The sequence below is a fragment of the Notolepis coatsorum genome (genome assembly GCF_963971535.1).
Source record: "Notolepis coatsorum genome assembly, chromosome: 1".
Taxonomy (NCBI): domain Eukaryota; kingdom Metazoa; phylum Chordata; class Actinopteri; order Aulopiformes; family Paralepididae; genus Notolepis; species Notolepis coatsorum.
In genome coordinates, this window is record NC_140165.1 from 307,588,965 (window position 1) to 307,610,847 (window position 21,883).

At 49.9% G+C, this 21,883-nt stretch overlaps 1 protein-coding gene across 1 annotated transcript in view; it reads left to right on the forward strand.

Annotated features, from left to right (window-relative positions):
• The window catches only part of LOC311225807 (extracellular calcium-sensing receptor-like), a gene marked incomplete at its 3' end in the record, with an annotated part of 67,331 nt that overhangs the window by 13,133 nt on the left and 32,315 nt on the right, over nt 1–21,883 (forward strand). The window contains exons 3-5 of the mRNA XM_084311201.1: nt 12,302–12,388; nt 12,580–12,687; nt 13,011–13,177. Coding sequence (XP_084167327.1) covers nt 12,302–12,388; nt 12,580–12,687; nt 13,011–13,177 — 362 coding nt within the window. The remainder of the gene's footprint in view (nt 1–12,301; nt 12,389–12,579; nt 12,688–13,010; nt 13,178–21,883) is intronic.

Genomic DNA, 21,883 nt, shown 5'->3' on the forward strand with positions numbered 1-21,883 from the left:
GTCTAGGGCTCCTCGGATGACGGCACCAGGTTAAGCCGCCCAGCCTGGATAAGCACACTAGCTCGGTACGAGGAAGCGTTGGTAATGCTGGTCACTGTAGAACGGTAGCCGCACGATACACTATACATAATAGACTATTACTTAAATAATAGAATAGGTCGAACTCGACGATACAGCGTTAAACTCTGACACTTCAGCTATCAATTCGCACGCGGTCTCAAGGTTCTATTTTGGGGCAAAACGGGCCCACTTCACAGCACGTTGTATCGTGGTGTGAGGCTTCAACTTATTGGTTAACCTACTGCTGTATTCACCTGCGCCGTATTTATACGTTAGGTGAACAATCTAGTACCAGCCTCATTTCTGTCTCGTATTCTTGCGCAGAGCCGGTCATGTCCAGGCATGTCTTTGGCGGTGACTTTGAACTAGACATTGGGGGTATGGCCGTGGCGCCTAGGGGATCGCTGTCCAATAGGAGAACGAAACATTATGGTCTGTACTAGGTAAAGGGATATTCCGTGTATATGTACAAAGAATATACAAGGGATATCAGACGATATACAAATACTATACAATATATCTCAAGTAATAAATATATATATTCGGTTTAATCTGATCCTTCGTAACAGCCGCCTCCTAATTAGTCTTAATTAGATAAGCAGAGACAGATTAACCGCACTGTCCACTACTCAATGTCCGTTGTGAGGGTAGGGCAGTTCACAAAGTCAGGGGGTCATGGTCGTCATCAAGAGAGTCGGGGAGCCTTGGCAACTCTATCAGCCTCGCCACGGGTCGGGTGTATGTCCGCCCTTGGACGAGCACTTCTGCCGCTCTGACCTTTCCGTCGGCACCAGTGATCACTTTGCTTACGCGGCCGGCCGGCCACATAGCTCAGGGTAGTGACTGGTCGATAATCATGACGACTGTACCTTCCGTCAAATTGTCTCTTTCTTTCACCCATTTCTGGCGGGTCTGTAGAGACGGCAGATAGTGGAGGAGGAAACTGTTCCAAAACTTGTCAGCCAATACTTGACTGTACCTCCATATTCTTCGGTCGTTCGCTTCTTCAGGTCTGTACACTGTCTGTGGTAGCGCGGGGTCCAGCCGCCCCATCAAGAGAGTGTTGGGGGTGACTGGGTCGACATCTGCTACATCACTTGAGACGTAACCGAGGGGCTTTGTGTTCAATACTCCCTCGATCTCCGTGAGGACTGTCGTGAGGACTTCTTCCGCCACGGTCTGGGCCCCAAGCACGGCGTACAGGGCTGTCTTTATTGAACGTACTTCTCGTTCCCAAGTTCCACCGAAGTGAGGTGCATTCGGGGGGTTAAACTGGAAATCAATCTGAGAGGGAGCGAGGTGGGTCTTATGTTCTGGGCCCATAGCTTGGAAGCTCTCTCTCAGCTCTCTTTCTCCGCCTTTGAAGTTTGTCCCGTGATCAGACAATAATATAGACGGTTTTTCCTTTCCGCGATGTGAATCTCCGGAAGGCCATAAGGAATGAGTCCGTACTCATGGTTGGAAGGAGTTCTATGTGTATCGCTCGGGTGGTCATGCATTTGAATACAATACCCCACCGCTTCTCCGTCCCTCTTCCTTTCTTTACATACAGCGGGCCGAAACAGTCCATACCGGTGGAGTGAAAGGGCTTGTCGCCGAGTCGGAGGCGACAGGGGGGTAGGTCAGCCATCCTGGGTATACTGGGCTGTGCTCGCCATTTGCGACAGTCTAGACAAGTCCGCTGGAAGCGTCGTACTGCTTCTTTTCCTTGCAGTATCCAATAGCGACGTCTGATCTCCGCGAAGACTCTCTCTGCCCCGGCGTGGTGCACGTCCTCGTCGTATTTCTTTATGATGAGCTCTGTGACCTTGTGTCGGCTGTTTAAGACTATCGGGTACTTGACATCATCCGTTAAGTCTGGGGCTCTCCTCAGACGACCACCCGCTCTGATGAGATTATGGGCGTCGCTCTCAGGGGCCAAGTGGAGCAGTCTGCTGTCTGACGGGACTGGCTTTGATCCCTGCAGACAGTCTAGCTCGTCGGGGAACGAGTCTCTTTGGGCTCGCTGTAGCAGAAGGAGTTCTGCTTCTTCGTAGTTAGCTGCAGTAATGTCAGTAGTGGACAGAACCTCTGGGTGGTGCCACAGGAATGTTTTTAACTGCGCACTCTCAAGGGTGGGGCAGTCGTCTATGTTGGGATCTGTGGGGACGAGTGTGTGTGTCAACCCACAGAACATAGATTTCTTCTTCTCTGCCTCCTCTTCACTCGCCTCCCGGGGGGTGGGTGTAGGCCACTCTTCTTCCGGGAGCTTGAGGAACTCGGGACCGTCACTATAGAGATTGTGACGGGTGAGGTCATCCAGGGACATTCCCCGTGTGATGACGTCAGCTGGGTTCTGTTTTGTGTCCACATACCTCCAGCATGCTGCTTCTGTTAACTCTTGGATCTCTGTGATTCTGACTCCCACAAAGACCTTGTATCTACACGAATCGGACTGGATCCATGTGAGTACGGTCATGGAGTCTGACCACAGGATTGTTCTTTGCACCGGGATGGTGAGTTCACGTTGGATTAACGTGGCGAGTTGCGCTCCTGCTAGGGCTGCGCAGAGCTCTAGACGCGGGATAGATTGTTGCTTGCGGGGGGCTATTCTTGAGCGAGCCAGGATGAAGGCAGTATGTATTTCTCCTCCCTCCTCTCGGGCCCGCAAGTAGGCCACCGAACCGTAGGCTACTTCGGAGGCGTCGCTGAAGACGTGCAGGTCTATCTGACACGTCTCCGGCCTCACTGTGGGTGGGAAGTAGCTGCGGAGTTCTGTCTCCCACTCTCTCCATGTGGAGGCAAGGTGTTCGGGTATGGGATCGTCCCAGCCCTGGTCCTTGTCCCATAGCGCTCGCACAATCATCTTTGCCCTGGTGGTGTAATGTAGAATACATCCCAACGGGTCATATTGTCTGGCGAGTGTTCTGTATACACTCCGTCTTGTGGTCGGTAGTGAAGTCGACCTTCCCTGCTCCTTGGTCAGGGGTGTGTGTTTATAATGGAGCGAGTCTGTTTTGAAGCGCCAGACTAGTCCTAATGTCATTTCTTGGGCTTCTCCTGGGATGGTCGCCATCCAGGTCTCGCTGCTTGCTGCCTTGTCCTCTGGGGAGAGGCTGCGCAATACTTGAGGGTCGCTGCTGGCCCACTGCCGGAGATCAAAGCCGCCTTTGATCAGGGAGGCGCGGAGCTTGAGTAGGAGGGCCTCGGCTTCTTCTGGCGTCGAGACGCTTTGCAGACAGTTGTCCACGTAGAAACTATTTCCTACACTTTGTCGGACCTCTTCATCAGCTGCTGGGTCCTCTGCGATGTGTTTTTGCAGTGCAAACGTAGCACAGCATGGGCTGCATGTGGTTCCGAAAGGGAGGACTTCCCATTGATAGATGGATGGTTGCTCATCCCCGATCCTCTCTCTCCATAAGAACCGCAGCAGGGGCTTGTCCTCTTCCACTAGTCGCACCTGCAGGAACATCCCTTTGATGTCGCCGCTGATGGCCACCTTGTTCTGGCGGAAACGTAGCAACACGCCCAGTAGAGAGGGGCCGAGTGTTGGGCCGGGCAAGAGCTCTTTATTCAGATTTTGTGATCCGATCTGGTAGCTGCAGTTAAACACAATACGATCCTTGCCGTTCTGGTGGACTTTGTGGTGCGGCACGTACCATGATTCGGTAGTCTGATCGGCCTCTTTAATGTCAATTCTCTTTATGTGTCCCGCTGTAATTAGCTTGTTAATCTCAGCGCGGTACACAGTAGCTTGAGCGGGGTCTCTGGCTAGGCGCCGCTCTGTGTTCGATAGATACCGCTCCGTCGCTTCTTTTGGGGCGTGGAAGGTAGGCATACCCTCTCGCCTCAGGAGTGGAGTTGCGTATCTCATCACTCCGTTGACTTTGACTCTCTTTGTCCCCTGCTCGAGGAGGGCTATAGCATAAATGTCTTCCTTGGAACGAATGTGTTTCTTTTCGTTCTTAAAGGGCATTGTCTCTAGTGTCCATAGCCTCTCGACGTGCTGTAGGAGGGTGGTGTCTTCTTCTGTCACTCTGGAGTGGAGGCAGCGAGTGGCTGCTGTTCGGTTGGGAGACCTGGAGAGGGGGCCTTGTAGTGTCCATCCTAGGCGGTTCTCGACTGCTGCTGGACAGCCTCTGGGCCCAGTGTGGACCCGGTCCATCGGGACGATGAGGTGTGCATGGTCGGATCCTATCAGCAGGGTCGGGGTGGCACCGTCTATGAGCGGTATAGGTAGTTGACGCAGGTGCATGTATTTATCCATCAGCTTGGCGATGGGGTAGGTGTACTGCGACAGGCCTATGTCTTGGCTGGTGAAAGCGTTAGTGATCCTATACCGTCTCTCTGGCTGCCCGCTTGCTTCGATAGTGAAGGAGACGTTCTCACCCTTGATCGTCTTCAGGTCTCTTCTTATAGTCCGAATCGTCATCGTTTCTTCGCTCCCCCGCAGCCCCAGCTGGGCCGCAGCGGACGCGAGGAAAAGGGTCTTCTCTGACCCGTCGTCAAGGACGGCGTAGGTGTCCATGACCTTGTCCTCGTAACTCAGTGTTACGCGGACCACCTTCAAGAGCACCCTGGCGCCCCCGCTGCTGGCGGGGTCAATGTACATAACACTTGCCTTTGTGCTGCTTGAGGGTGCAGGCTTTCTTCTGTTACTGTCATGTAAAACGTCCAAGTGGGCTCCGTCACACCGACTACACCTCTTCTTTAAGCGGCACTCGGCTGCCATGTGACTGCGCGCACATCGGTAACAGCGGCGGTTGGACTTTATCCATTGACTCACCTCGTCGGCGGTCATCTTCTTGAACGTGTCACAGTGTGACAGCCAGTGTTCCTTTTCGCAGTACGGACATACAATCTTCCACTTCTCTTTCATCGAGGGGGTACTGTGGTTCTTGTTGCGCGGTACTGACTCGGCTTGGTGCATGACGGTCACCAGCCTGCGGCCATCGTTTGATCTCCTAGGTCCCTCTCTGGAGCTTGGCTCGCTCCGCACGAACGTATCCAATCGTAGGCTGCTGACTTCTCTCGCCAGGAAGTCGGCTAGGTCTAGGAGGGATGGCTCGGGACCGTTAGGATCACGGTGGTCCCTTTGCCGCCTGAAGCGCTCTTGTCGGGCGGTCGGAAGCTTCTCTAATATTCTCTCAACATTAGAGTTTGCGTACAGTTCGTGCATACCCTTTTCCTTTTGTGCCCCCAGCATCCCTACCAGGGATTGTACCTTGATAGAGAGGTCATCTAGTGAGCGATTGTCTGTGGCTGGGGGTAGACGGTCAATATTCCTTATCTCTTGTATTACGTAGTCCCATATGCGTCCATAACGTTGGTCGAGGGCTACTAGAGCCGCGGTGTATGGGGTAGTAGAGTTGGAATATGCCAGCGCTATATTGTGCGCTCTGGGCACCTTCAGGTGCTTGAGTAGGATAGCATACTTCTCTAAGGTTCATCTGGTACATCGGACATCATTGTCTCTAAGCACATTCGTAGCTCTGTGTACTGTGCTCTGTTCTCGTGTGTGAAGTCCGGGAACGTCGGTGTGCCAAGGTACGATGCCATGGATGGCTGGCACATCGGTGAGCGTTGGGGGAGAGGCCTCCTAGGCGAGTCTCCTCTCACGTGTCGTGGTGGGCTGGTACCTGGCGGGTACCAAGGCCCGTGTACCCAGGTGCTGTTCCTCGGGGCTGGTCGTGCGTCAAGCTCACCCGTGAATTGAGTCGGGGGTCTGTAGCGCAGAGCCGCGGGGGTAAAGTCTGGGCTGTACTGGACCTCCTGGTCCTGTGGAGTACGATGCTGCTGTTGGGCTTGACTTTCCTCCTCTCCCTCTTCTTCTTCCTCTGCCAGGTCGTCTAGATCCTGTAATCGTCTATTTAGTCTCTCAGCGGCGTAGGCCGGTTCTTCCCTGTTGCTAGGTCTCGCATGGACCGGTCGGGGAGGGGGTTCGGAGAGGTGTATAGGCTCTTTCGGTTGGCCGGGCTCAGGGTCGCTTGATCGGGTAGGGGAGGGTGCCCTAGACCCTTGTCTTGACGAGGCCCTGGAGCTCCGTGCGGAGGGAGGGGGGGTTGCCCTGGCAATCAGTTGCTCCATTATCTGCGCTTGTAATCGGTCGCGCTCGGCTTCGCGCTTGATGTGAGCGAGGTCGCGCTCTGCTTCGCGCTGGGCTTGGGCTGCGTCGCGCTGTGCATTGGCGGCTCCGCGCTGTGCATCGGCGGCGGCGCGCTGGGCTTCGGCGCGGTCTCTTTCCATATTCTCTTCCGTCTGGAGGCGTCTAGTCTCTAGGCGTATGCGGTCGTCGTCACTCCTTTGCTGCGCCTGGAAGCGCTCTCGCTCGATCGCAGAGTGTTCGCGTTCACTAAGGGCTTGCGCTTGGAGTTGCGCGTGGAAGCGTTCTCTTTGGTCTGCAGATTGTTCGCGCTCACTTAGTTGTTGAGCCTGCAGGCGGTCTCTTTCCATGGTAGAGTGTTCGCGCTCACTTAGTTGTTGCGCGCGGAGGCGCTCTTGTTCCATGGAAGAATGTTCACGCTCGCTAAGCGTCTGTGCTTGGAGTCGATTGCGTTCAGTGGAGGCTGCCAGGGTGGCGATAAAGGCCTGCGCCAGCATCTTGTCCGCCTCGCTGGGGGAAGACACTGATGGAGGTGATCGGCTTCTGGCAGTGCTCGTTGGAGATCCGTTCTCCTGTCGCGCTCCGAGGAGGTCCATCTCCTGGGTGCGCGTCTCTTCTGGTGGTGGGTCGGGCTCCGTCCCTGGAGGGCTTTCTTTATCCTGGAGCTCTCCGGGGACTGCCTCGTCGACGTTGGCGGGGGGTAAAGTCATGTCAGGTCCCTCCTGGTCCCCCCCGTGAGCTTGGTCAGTTACGTTAGAACCCACTAGGGTCTCTACTGGCGGGGTCGCCTGGTCGGTAGGGTTTGACATACTTTTACTATCCGCTTTTTCCGTGTTTAACGTCTGTATAAAGCTAGGTAGTAGACTGGCAGCGTAGTCCTCTAGGTAACGAGGTGGCTGCCGTCTGCGCTCCGGGCGATCTAGCTTAGGAGAACCGTTTGTGGAGTGTTCATCATTGGCCATGTTAATATTAATATTATATTAATATTACGCTAATTACCATTCGGTTCGAAGGACCAATTGTAACTGAGGGGTACAATTCCCTGACTGTATTGAATAAGTATGGTATCATTAAACCACTACTGACATGTACATTACTACTGGCCATACAGTACACAGGTATATGAGATGAACACATCCACAATAACACGGTTTCACACAAATACTCGTTTAGAAGAATATTTATTAGCAGCACGAAGATTATCTTACATTACTTTACTTATCAAGATTGAGAATTGCGCTTGTAAGGCGAAGAATGTGCATGAATAGGTCAAGAGCGTAAGTCCATGAGCATATTATGCAGGAGATAATTAATACCACCTGTATCATAAGAATTATATATATGGTACACTAGTAGGGCAGCTGGAGATACTAATAGGGTCCCTCCGGTTGTAGGCCAGCAGGGGAGAGGATTTGTCGGTAGCGAAAGTCTGGGTCAACGAGGAATAAGGAGACTCCAGGTACAGGAGACAGTGCAATAATCTCTTGATCCGCAGACGAACAACAGCTATTCTCCGGTATGCAGTGCTGCATGGAAGAAAGCTAGCCAGCCTCAGGCGTCCTAGAGGCGGGCTCGACGTTGCTCCTCACAGGGTAAATCCCACACAATTGTGGGTGTAGACGATTCTCCGCTCCATCAGGTACAGGACCAAAGCAAATATAATCCAGCCGAAAAGGGCTCTGTAGTCGCCGGTGTAGGTTATCCAGTGTACATATCCACACGGTTCTCGTCTAGGGCTCCTCGGATGACGGCACCAGGTTAAGCCGCCCAGCCTGGATAAGCACACTAGCTCGGTACGAGGAAGCGTTGGTAATGCTGGTCACTGTAGAACGGTAGCCGCACGATACACTATACATAATAGACTATTACTTAAATAATAGAATAGGTCGAACTCGACGATACAGCGTTAAACTCTGACACTTCAGCTATCAATTCGCACGCGGTCTCAAGGTTCTATTTTGGGGCAAAACGGGCCCACTTCACAGCACGTTGTATCGTGGTGTGAGGCTTCAACTTATTGGTTAACCTACTGCTGTATTCACCTGCGCCGTATTTATACGTTAGGTGAACAATCTAGTAGGCATGTCTTTGGCGGTGACTTTGAACTAGACATTGGGGGTATGGCCGTGGCGCCTAGGGGATCGCTGTCCAATAGGAGAACGAAACATTATGGTCTGTACTATGTAAAGGGATATTCCGTGTATATGTACAAAGAATATACAAGGGATATCAGACGATATACAAATACTATACAATATATCTCAAGTAATAAATATATATATTCGGTTTAATCTGATCCTTCGTAACACAAACCGTCTCACTCAGACACAACCTGCCCTCCCTATCCCCCTCCACCCTCTCCTCTGACATACTATCTGCTCTACCTTTGAGTGACACCTTCTCTGCTCTCTCTCCACAGAGATGGCAACCTCCACCCTCCTCTCAGCCCTTGCAACCTCCTTCGACAAGCTCTGTCCCCTCATTGAGAAACCTGCCCGCCGTTCCCCACCCAGTCCATGGCTGACAGATCCAGTGAGAGTACAAAGACAGGTCCTGAGAGCGGCTGAGAGGAAGTATAGAAAGTCACGCCTCACTGCTGACATCGACACATATCACAACCTCTTGTTAACATTCTCCAAAACCCTTACTAATGCCAAAGCTTCTTTCTTTCACCATAGGATCGAGGCCTCTGCCAAGAATCTTCGCAAACTGCATGCTACCATGTCCTTTCTCCTCACTCCCCCCCAACCCCCTCCTCCCTCATCTTTCTCTGCCGAAGACTTCGCAATCTTCTTCGAGGAAAAAGTGGAGAACATCCGCAGCTCTTTCTCCCAACCCCCACCCATTCCAAATGCTGAATCGAGAACCTCATCCTTCACTCTGTCATCTTTCTCTCCCATTACAAAAGCCGAGACCCTGACACTGGTAACGTCGAACCGTCCGACTACATGCCAGCTGGACCAGCTACCCTCCCCACTCCTCCAGACCATAGCACCAGACATCCTCCCATTCCTAACTGCAACCATCAACTCCTCACTCAACTCAGGGGTGGTCCCCACCTCCCTAAAACAAGCCAGAGTCACGCCGCTCATAAAACAACCAACCCTGAACCCCACCGTCATAGGCAACTACCGTCCTGTCTCTCTTCTCTCCTTCCTTTCTAAAACACTTGAACGTGCTGTATCCAACCAACTTACTGCTTATCTCTTACAGAATGACCTCCTAGACCCTAATCAGTCTGGCTTCCGGACTGGCCACTCCACAGAAACGGCCCTCATTGCGGTCACAGAGGGACTTCACTTAGCAAAAGCGAAAGGCCTCTCCTCTGTCCTGATTCTCCTAGATCTATCTGCAGCCTTCGACACAGTCAACCATCAGATCCTCCTTGCGGCCCTCGCAGGAATGGGAGTGGCTGGCTCTGCACTGACATGGCTGACAACCTACTTCAATGACCGCTCCTACCAAGTGTCATGGAGAGGGACCCTGTCGGTCACCCGCCCCTTGCGGATGGGTGTCCCCCAGGGCTTGGTTCTAGGACCCCTTCTCTTCTCCCTCTACACTAAATCACTGGGTAACATTATCACATCTCATGGCTTCTCATATCATTGTTATGCCGACGATACTCAACTATTCCTCTCCTTCCCTCCCTCAGATATCCACGTCTCTGAGCGGATCTCGGCCTGTCTGTCCGACATCTCCGCCTGGATGACGACCAACCACCTCAAACTGAACCTAAGCAAAACAGAATTGCTCCACCTGCCGGCCAAATCCTCCCCCCTGACCGACCTTTCCATCACAGTCCAGAATGCAGCTGTGACCGTGTCCCCAACCGCCAAGAACCATGGTGTTGTCCTCGACGACCAGTTGAACTTCTCTGCTCACATCACAGCGACAACCAGAACCTGCAGATTCCTCCTGAGCAACGTCAGAAGGATCCGCTCCTTCCTGACAAAAGAAGCCACCCGTCCAATCAACAGTCATCTCCCGCCTCGACTACTGCAATGCACTGCTCGCTGGCCTCCCGGCCACTGCCACTAAGCCTCTTCAACTCATTCAGAACGCAGCGGCCCGCCTGATCTCAAACCTACCGAAGTCGGCCCATGTCACCCCACTTCTTAGGGACCTGCACTGGCTCCCCATTGCTGCACGAATCCGCTTCAAGGCCCTCGACCTAGCATACCGTGCGGCAAAGGGAACCGCTCCCGCCTACCTCCGGACAATGGTCTCTAACTACACACCCTCAAGACCCCTACGCTCTGCATCTTCTGGCCGCCTCAGACCTACTCCTATCCAAGCTCCGGGAGGGTCATCAAAAAGAAGTCGCCTATTCTCAGCCCTTGCCCCACAATGGTGGAATGAACTACCCACCCCAGTTAGGACAGCCGAAACCCGTCCAATCTTTCGCCGTCGACTAAAGATGCACTTCTTCAACCATTATCTGAATTAAAAAGAAAAAAGAAAAAAATATATCTAACTAACTAACCTTACTGTCATGCACTTGTCCTAATAAACTAACCTACACTGTAGCACTCAACACTTTGATGAACATTGTTACTCAGCTGATTTGAGTTGTGCCCTTCCTGATGACTTGTCATACAGAACTTTTTTGTATTTTATTTTTTTTATTATTTTTTAAACAAACACATAAACAAACATGACAACACACGATAAGATATACAAGCATTAGTTGACAGTGCACATCCAATGAAATCACCATTTAGTTAATTGTCTTATACAGGATATACCCCTAATACCTGTTATCTAAAAACCTATACACATATGCTCTAGCTCGTACCCCCCCCCCCCTCCCAGACCCCCCATTGGATAATCCAACCATTATAACTTGTTCCTAACCATACACTACCATTATATGCTAGCTTTTATTCTCTCCACCACTTCTAACCACATTGTCATTTTGGATTCATTGAGACCCAAAATCCTTGCTGTAGATATTTCTTGATAAATCACATCGAGATATGTAAGAATCCAGACCTTCCGGCACATTTTTTCCGGTTGAAACCATTGTGATGCTATCAGCTTTTTAGCCACTGTGATACCAGATAAAACCAGTCTCTTTCGCTGTGGATGTTCTGCATATTCAAAAACATCATTCAGCAGTAATACAGAGGGGTGTACAGGTATATTCATAATTAAGAGATTTGATAATTGCTGGGTCACTTCTTTCCAGAATATCTTAACTGGTGGGGTCATACAGAACTTGTAAGTCGCTTTGGATAAAAGCGTCAGCTAAATGACTAAATGTAAATTAGGGATGCTCGATATTGGCTTTTTTACCGATACCGATATTCCGATATTGTCCAACTCTTAATTTCCGATACCGATATCAACCGATATCAACCGATACCGATATATGCAGGGTTTCCCCGTCCAAAAAACTGAATAATTTCAGGTAACTAATAATTTCACTGGATATATATATAACAAATATTGTTATTGTTTTTTTTTGTTTTTAAACCGATACCGATATTTTCCGATATCACATTTTACTGCCGACATCGGCCGATAATATCGGTCGGCCGATAGTATCGGACATCCCTAATGTAAATGTAAATGTAAGTTTAATGCACCAATTATGTTTCGGAAATTGGGAGTGTTACTTGTGCCAATTACCTTAAAGATTAGTTCTTAAAAGTATGAGTAATTACTGTACTGTATCCCAGATGGAGGTTTTTATGTTTTTATTTAGGTCACCATTAGATTACGATTCTTTATTATGCACCGTGGACGTTTTGTGGCTGCGCAAAACAGCCTATTAAAAACAATGCAATCACTCTATGTCCATGCACACGATATAATCATTAAATACTACAATAACATTCGGTTTGTGTATTAAATTCCAACTTTCTCCCCCCCCCCCCCCTCCTCCAATTCACTATGAATTGAAAATGGGGGACCCTGATGTAAACAAGACAAATGTCTTTCTCTGGTCTGCATCCCCTTAACAATTGTGTGTATAGAGCCGTACTGTACCCATTCTGCAATCTGTTAAATAAAGTTTTCATTCATTCATTCATTCATTCATTCATTCATTCATTCATTCATTCATTCATTCATTCATTCATTCATTCATTCATTCATTCATTCATTCATTCATTCATTCATTCATTCATTCATTCATTCATTCCCCCTCTCTCTCAGGTCAGTTACTTCTCTAGCTGTGCCTGTCTAAGCAACAAGAGAGACTACCATGCCTTCTTAAGGACCATGCCCAGTGACTTCTTCCAGGTTAGAATATAGAATCAAGAAAGTGTGGAAGTACTTCACTTACTTACTCAATAAAAAGCCATTGTTGAAAGGCCTTTCAGGCCTGTTATCTCTCTCTCTCTCTCTCTCTCTCTCTCTCTCTCTCTCTCTCTCTCTCTCTCTCTCTCTCTCTCTCTCTCTCTCTCTCCCCCTCCCTCCCTCCCTCCCTCCAGGTGGACGCTCTAGTGCATCTTGTTAAACACTTTGGTTGGACCTGGGTGGGTGTAGTCGCAGGCGATGATGCGTATGGTCGCGGCGGGGCTCAGATCTTTGCTGATGAGGTGGGTCATCATCACACCAAGCATGAAATAAAGAATAAAAAATTCAGCTAAGATGCAATGCAGGACCTATTTTTAGTTCATCATCTGTTTTGATCCATGATCTGATTTTGGTTTCATGGCCTGTTTTGAATATTCTATCTGGTTTGTGAAGCACTCTGGCAACTGTTTTAGAATAGTAGTTAATCAATTATTCTCATCACTATTATTCGAATATTTAAAATGTTGACAGACTGTACAGTGATATCTACTGTACACATCACTGTGCATTATCCAGTGTAATCACATAGATAAATCCTTAATTTCCTCCTGCATTGCTTCCTCAGGTGCGCAGGTTCGGTGCTTGTGTTGCCCTCCATGAGATCATTCCTAAGAACCACGCAGTGGCGGCCGTGGCGGCCATCGTGTCCCGGCTCCGCTCCTCCGGGGCTGCGGTGGTTCTGGTGTTTGCTGTGGAACAGGACGCTGCAGCACTGTTTGATGAAGCACTCAGGCAGGATGCTTCTGCTCATAGGCCTCCAATACAACCCCATGTACATTAGACAGCATATTATTCTCTTATATCAGTTCGCATTGACTTTAATAATTTTTTGCTTGTATATATCTAATTAAATTATTATTTTATTTTAGTCGCACTATTCTAAATGGTATATGGCTGCATTTATATAGCACTTTTATCCAAAGCGCTTTACAATTTGTTCCTCGCTTTTTACCCATTCACTCACATTCACACACCGATGGCGGAGGCAACCATGCAAGGTGCCGACCTGCTCATCGGGAGCAATTAGGGGTTAAGTGTCTTGCTCGGGAGGAGCGGGAATCGAACTGGGAACCTCCGGATTACCAGACGACTGCTCTACCTCCCGAGCCACTTATCGAACATTGGATCAGTTTTTTGTTTACCAACGCAGCTAGATGCACACACAGCCAGGGGGGGGGGGTTATATTCACAGCTAATGCAGGGCCTGCGATGATCAGGGTGAACAATACTTTGTTACATCTCATTACTGGCTATCGCATCTCGCTCTGCCATATCGAGATAATCTCTTATCTCCACGCACCTAGCGTGCACGTGAAACAAACAAATGCACCCACTTGCACATGACCACACCACTCCCATGCGTCTCCCTATATGACGCCAGAAATGAGCTAAGTCGTGCACAGGTAGGGCCTGCGCCAGAAGGCGTTGGTACTGGCATGGGTAATACTCCTCTGTGTCTCGTGAGACGACCGGGTGATGTATTGACGCGGGGGGCGGGATATTTGGATGAACGTGGTCTTAATGACACACTGTTTGATGTTTTTCCAAGTATCCTAGCACGCGCAGCTAATGCTAATGCTACAATGTTGGGGCGCCGTCCCATGTACCCCGCCGAGGGCCGTCTTACTGTCTTCCCTCCTCTTAACCATTCATGCTGACGGTCAATCGGTGTCTAATGTTGGGGGTTTAGCGGAGGATTATTTACCCTTTACATGGGTGGATGGGCTGACGACAGGGATCAGGGCAGGTGTGCTTTTTGTGAATCTATGAATTGAAAATGGGGGTCCCTGATGTAGACAGGACTAACGTTTTCTCTGGTCTGCATCCCCTTAACAAATTGTGTGTATTGGGCTAGACCATTCTGCAATATGTTAATAGAGTTTTCGTTCATTCTTTCATTTATCCCTTCGTGGGTGCACACCGCAGTGGAGGCTGTTGACTACTAGTGGAGCAGTGCTTCACTGGTAGTGAGTCAGCAGCCACCTCTGGTGTTCCATGCTTAGTGAAGCAGGTGGCATCAGTCCTTTGCTCTGACATGGTGGAACGGTGTCCCGCCCGGCCGACGCCATGAGGCGAGTCGGCCCGGCAGCGTCTTCCTGTTCCGCAACGGACGCGATTTCCGGGGTTGGCCTGATTGGCCACTAAGCCCACGTGACCCTACGCTGGCCCACCCCCCTTACCCCGCTTACGCCTGAGAGTCACACTCAGCTAGCGGCAGCCAGAGAGCCGCGCTACTACTAGCCGAGTGATGAATGAAGCCCTATCTGTTTCACGCAACAGCACTATTGCTCCGTGATCATAGCCATCCATCTCTAAAGCTAACCACTATTTGTAAAAGCCACAACCACGTTACCATATTTAGGGTGACCATATTTTGATTTCCAAAAAAGAGGACATAGCGTGGAATAAACTCGCCGAAACGGTAAAGTGTGCCACGGGCACGCTGTGATTCCGATCCGCATGAAAATATTCACGGCCATAGAGGAGACCGTGGGACACCTTTTTGCAACCGAATATGTGTCTCGAATTTGCTCCCACGCGGCGCGCAAAATCGCACAAGTCTTGTTTACATCAGGGTCCCCCATTTTCAATTCATCATAAATGTACAGTTCCCTCCCCCTTGTATATATTTACTGTATGTCACAAATGTAACAGTACTGCTTTGAGGTCTTTCTCTGGTCTGCATCCCCTTAACAATTGTGTGTATTGAGCTGTACTGTACCCATTCTGCAATCTGTTAATAAAGTTTTCAATCAATCAATCAATCCCGCAGTGCAATACTCCAATTCAGCCATTGGGTGGGACGGTCATGTGACCCAAATCAGCCAATGGAAGCGAGGGTCCTTAAAGTGTGGGTCCTTAAAGTGTTGCGGTCCTGAGAGTGTTGGTGCTCTCGTCCTGCAGCTGGATACTATTGCCTCACAGCGCGGACGTCAGCGCGCGGCCCAGAGAGCGCCGCTGGCTCTGCGGCTCTGCAGCTGCATGCTTCTCCGGGAGTCCGGTTGGATAATGCCATGTAAAAAGTCGCATGCCTGACATATCGGCATGTAACTCGAGAACCGAGGCACGGATTTCGGCGATCCAGATGGCATTCGAACGGAAACGAATAGCGCTTTAATTCGGTAATTTATATGTTCGGCGAAAAATACAGCCCCGAGCCTTCAGATGCTCGCAAAGGGCCGTGAAACTGAAACTGAAACTGAAAAACAGTGAAACCCCGGACATTTCGATGAATTATTAAACCCCCCCCGGACGCCCCGGACAGGGCGTGAAAAGAGGACATGTCCGGGCAAAAGAGGACGTTTGGTCAGCCTACCATATGTAATAATGTAAATCGCTGTGTCGTTGTACATATTGTGCATACACCGTTAGAAGCTAACGCAGCTTAGCCTGGTAGCTATTGTTGTGCTAACAACATCCCGACGCGTAGCTTGTTAGCCAACGCGGCGTCCCGATGTAGAAGGCATAGACGCAGGTCCGCTTGTTGGCCGGCATGAGTGCCCGATTTGGGGTGGTTCTCTCCTCTTTGTGTGCCTTTGTCCTTGCGGGTGTTCTGCCGGGGGAGCTCTTGGACGCGACAATAGTGGTGGTTGTAGGGTGTTTGAGCTTGTAGCCTAGTTAGCAGGCAGCTATCGTTAGCTTCTAACGCAACGGTGTATACACAATATGTACAACGACACAATGATCAAACACCTTATAAATACTATTGTCATGTCCATAAGTACCCTGGCAAAATACTTGTGAGGACAAGGGTATACAAGGAGGGGAGAACCATTTTAAAATCGGGTATTCATAGAGCTTCATTCATCACTCGGCTAGTAGTAGCAACTGGCTGGCTGCCACTAGCTGAGTGTGACTCTCAGGCGTAAGCGGGGTAAGGGGGGCGGGCCAGCGTAGGGTCACGTGGGCTTAGTGGCCAATCAGGCCAACCCCGGAAATCGCGTCCGTTGCGGAACAGGAAGACGCGGCCCGGCAGGTGGCTGGTGAGCTGATGAAGCCTATACCACCGCGGTACAGAATTTAGCAGCAACTGACAACATTGCTCAATTAGCAGTTTTTCTGTCAAAAATGGTGTCGGGTGGTGGGGCCTTAGGGCCAACCGACGTCAAAACCATCGCGCAAGGTTTTGAGGTTATTCAGCTTTTGACCTAGCCGCAAGCTATAACCGCAGGGAGGGCTAGGATAGGTAGGTAGGTAGGTATTTATTTTAGACAACAAAACATATACAGATCATTACATCACATATTTGCTTTTGTCAAGGAGAGGAACGAAAAGCCAATGACTTATTTACATCGTTGTCCTTGGAAGTCAAGGATGCTTGGCGAAACAACACATACAACTCATTACAGAAAATCATTCACAATTATTACATTTGCATAGCAATAATGCTGTCAACGGTTGTTCACAGGCATTTTTGGTTGGAGCAATCTCCCCTTGAGGAGGGGAGGGACTCCTCCTCAGGGCTCCCCTCTCCGCGGGTGGACCTTGGTGTAACTGAGGGGTACAATTCCCTGACTGTATTGATAAGTATGGTATCATTAAACCACTACCGTCTTATGTACATTCCTACTGGCCATACAGTACACAGGTATCTAATGATGAACACTTCCCACAATGACTCGGTTCCACACAAAACTGGATTTAAGTATTTATTAGCAGCAATAATAGTACATAATATACTTTACTTTACTTTGGATGCGCTTATAAGGCAAAGGAATGTGCGTAGGCAAATCAATAACGAATGTCCATTCTCATATTACGCAGGAGATAATAATACAACCTGAATCTTAGGAATTATATCTATGGTACACTAGTAATATAGCGGGAGATACTGGTAGGGTCCCCCCGGTTGTAAGCCAGCAAGGGTAGAGGATTTGTCGGTAGTAGAGTCTGGGTCAACGATGATAAGGAGACTCCAAGTACAGGAGACGGTGCAATAAGATCTTGATCCACAGACGAATACAGCTGTTCTCCGTAGCATGCAGCTCCGCATGGAAGAAAGCTAGCCGGCCTCAGGCTTCTGAGAGGTGGACTCGACGTGGCTCCTCACAGGGTAAATCCCACACAATTGTGGGTGTCGGCGATTCTCCGCTCCATCAATTACAGGACCAAAAGCAAATATAATCCAGCCGAAAAGGGCTATGCAGTCGTCGGTAGGTTATCCAGTGTACATAATCCACACGGTCCTCGTCTAGGGCCCCTCGGGTGAAAGCGCCATGGTAAGCAGCCTAGCCTGGATAAGCACTCTAGCTGGTACGAGGAAACGTTGGTGATGCTGGTCACTGTAGAACTTTAGCCGCACGATACACTATACACAAATAGACTATTACTGACTTAAAGGGGAACTATTTTACTATTTCTTTCACTATTTGGGAACTTTTACACAATTCCTGTGAGTCTATGGAACACCTCTGTAATATATATATTTTTTTAATTCATTGTTTTGTATTTCTAATCAAGTCCTCAAAAACAGCATTTTTCTACCTCAAGATCTCGAGCCGTTTTGAGCTGATGTGGCAAGAGTGCAGGTGCCACTGTGTGCAGCTCATCTTCTATCTCAACATTAACATGCAGCGGTGTCTTTATGACATCACATATAGGGCACATTTTCAGATGACTCAGTTCAGTGAGGGTGAATATTGTGAGAGGAGAATTGGAAGAATGCACCAATATGAGAATTTTGAGACATAGATCATATTAATATAAGTTCACATAGCTAGGAAACAATGCTAAACACTCAAAAAGGCCATTTATAAGATAGTTCCCCTTTAATAGAATAGGTCGAACTCGACGGTACAGCGTTAAACTCTGATACTTCAGTTATTAATTCGCACGCAGTCTCAATGCTCTATCTGGGGCCAAACAGGCCATACTTCACCACACGTTGTATCGTGGGTGAGGCTTCAACTTTTAGTTACTAAGTGCTTCTGTATTCACCTGCGCCGTATTTATACGTTTAGGTTAACAACTAGTACCAGCTTTATTCCTGTCTCATATCCTTGCGCAGAACCGTTCATGTCCAGGCAAGTCCCCGGCGGTGACTTTGAACCAGACCTTGGAGGTATGGCTATGGCGCCTGTGGACCGCTGTCCAATAGGAGAATGAAATATTATGGTCTGTACTAGGCTAAAGGGATATTCCGTGTATATGTACAAGGAATATACAAGGGATATCAAACGATATACAAATATTATGCAATATATATCAATCAATAAATATATATATTCGGTTTAATCTGATCCTTCGTAACAGCCGCCTCCTAATTAGTCCCACCTAATTAGATAAGCAGAGACAGATTAACCGCACTGTCCACTACTCAATGTCTGTTGGGAGGGTAGGGCAGTTCACAAAGTCAGGGGGTCATGGTCGTCATCAATAGTATCGGGGAGCCTTGGCAACTCTATTAGCCTCGCCACGGGTCGGGTGTAGATCCGCCCTTGGACGAGCACTTCTGCCGCTCTGACCTTTCCGTCGGCACCGGTGATCACTTTGCTTACGCGGCCGGCCGGCCACATAGCTCGGGGTAGTGACTGGTCGATAATCATGACGACTGTTCCTTCTGTCAAATTGTCTCTCTCTTTCACCCATTTCTGGCGGGTCTGTAGAGACGGTAGATAGTGGAGTAGGAAACTGTTCCAAAACTTGTCAGCCAATACTTGACTGTACCTCCACATTCTTCGGCCGTTCGCTTCTTCAGGCCTGTACACTGTCTGTGGTAGCGCGGGGTCCAGCCGCGCCATCAAGAGAGTGTTGGGGGTGACTGGGTCGACATCTGCTACATCACTTGAGACGTAACCGAGGGGCTTTGAGTTGAAATACTCCCTCGATCTCCGTGAGGACTGTCGTTAGGACTTCTTCCGCCACGGTCTGGGCCCCAAGCACGGCGTACAGGGCTGTCTTTATTGAACGTACTTCTCGTTCCCAAGTTCCACCGAAGTGAGGTGCATTCGGAGGATTAAACTGGAAATCAATCTGGTATGGAGCGAGGTGGGTCTTAAGTTCTGGGCCCATAGCTTGGAAGCTCTCTCTCAGCTCTCTTTCTCCGCCTTTGAAGTTTGTCCCGTGATCAGACAATAATATAGACGGTTTCCCTTTCCACGATGTGAATCTTCGGAAGGCCATAAGGAATGAGTCTGTGCTCATGGTTGGAAGGAGTTATATGTGCATCGCTCGGGTGGTCATGCATTTGAATACAATACCCCACCGCTTCTCGGTCCCTCTTCCTCTCTTTACATACAGCGGGCCGAAACAGTCCATACCGGTGGAGTGAAAAGGCTTGTCGCCGAGTCGGAGGCGACAGGGGGGTAGGTCAGCCATCCGGGGTATACTGGGCTGTGCTTGCCATTTACGACAGTCTAGACAAGTCCGCTGGAAACGTCGTACTGCTTCTCTCCCTTGCAGTATCCAATAACGACGTCTGATCTCCGCGAAGACTCTCTCTGCCCCGGCGTGATGCACGTCCTCGTCGTATTTCTTTATGATAAGCTCTGTGACCTTGTGTCGGCTGTTTAAGACTATCGGGTACTTGACGTCATCCGGTAAGTCTGGAGCTCTCCTCAGACGACCACCCACTCTGATGAGATTATGGGCGTCGCTCTCGGGGGCTAGGTGGAGCAATCTGCTGTCTGACGGGACGGGCTTTGCTCCCTGTAGACAGTCTAGCTCGTCGGGGAACGAGTCTCTCTGGGCTCGCTGTAGGAGAAGAAGTTCTGCTTCTTCGTAGTTAGCTGCAGTAATGTCAGTAGTGGGCTGAACCTCTGGGTGGTGCCACAGGAATGTCTTTAGCTGCGCACTCTCAAGGGTGAGGCAATCGTCTATGTTGGGGTCTGTGGGGACGAGTGTGTGTGTCAACCCACAGAACATAGATTTCTTGTTCTCTGCCTCCTCTTTACTCGCCTCCCGTGGGGTGGGTGTAGGCCACTCTTCTTCCGGGAGCTTGAGGAACTCTGGCCCGTCACTATATATATTGTGACGGGTGAGGTCATCCAGGGAAATTCCCCGGGTGATGACGTCAGCTGGGTTGTGTTTTGTGTCCACATACCTCCAGCTTGCTGCTTCTGTTAAATCTTGGATCTCTGTGATTCTGACTCCCACGAAGACCTTGTATCTACACGAATCAGACCGGATCCATGTGAGTACGGTCGTGGAGTCTGACCACAAGATTGTTCTTTGCACCGGGATGGTGAGTTCACGTTGGATTAACGTGGCGAGTTGCGCTCCTGCTAGGGCTGCGCAGAGCTCTAGACGCGGGATAGATTGTTGCTTGCGTGGGGCTATTCTTGAGCGAGCCAGGATGAAAGCAGTATGTATTTCTCCTCCCTCCTCTCGGGCACGCAAATAGGCCACCGAACCGTAGGCTACTTCGGAGGCGTCGCTGAAGACGTGCAGGTCCATCTGGCACGTCTCCGGCCTCACTGTGGGTGGGAAGTAGCTGCGGCGTATGTTGACACCTGGGAGTGAGCTGAGTTCTGTCTCCCACTCTCTCCATGTGGAGGCAAGGTGTTCGGGTATGGGGTCGTCCCAGCCCTGGTCCTTGTCCCATAACGCTCTTACAATCATCTTTGCCCTGGTGGTGTAAGGTAGAATACATCCCAACGGGTCATATTGTCTGGCGAGTGTTCTGTATACACTCCGTCTTGTGGTCGGTAGTGCAGTCGACCTTCCCTGCTCCTTGGTCAGGGGTGTGTGTTTATAATGGAGCAAGTCTGTTTTGAAGCGCCAGACTAGTCCTAATGTCATTTCTTGGGCTTCTCCTGGGATGGTCGCCATCCAGGTCTCTTGAGGGTCGCTGCTGGCCCACTGCCTGAGATCAAAGCCGCCTTTGATCAGGGAGGCGCGGAGCTTGAGTAGGAGGGCCTCGGCTTCTTCTGGCGTCGAGACGCTTTGCAGACAGTTGTCCACGTAGAAACTATTTCCTACACTTTGTCGGACCTCTTCATCAGCTGCTGGGTCCTCTGCGACGTGTTTTTGCAGTGCAAACGTAGCACAGCATGGGCTGCATGTGGTTCCGAAAGGGAGGACTTCCCATTGATAGATGGTTGGTTGCTCGTCCCCGATCCTCTCTCTCCATAGGAACCGCAGCAGGGGCTTGTCCTCCTCCACTAGTCGCACCTGCAGGAACATCCCTTTGATGTCGCCGCTGATGGCCACCTTGTCTTGGCGGAAACGTAGTAACACGCCTAGTAGAGAGGGGCCGAGTGTTGGGCCAGGCAAGAGCTCTTTATTCAGATTTTGTGATCCGATCTGGTAGCTGCAGTTGAACACAATACGATCCTTGCCGTTGTGGTGGACTTTGTGGTGCGGCACGTACCATGATTCGGTCGTCTGATCGGCCTCTTTAATGTCAATTTTCTTTATGTGTCCCGCTGTGATTAGCTTGTCAATCTCAGCGCGGTACACAGTCTCTTGAGCGGGGTCTCTGGCTAGGCGCCGCTCTGT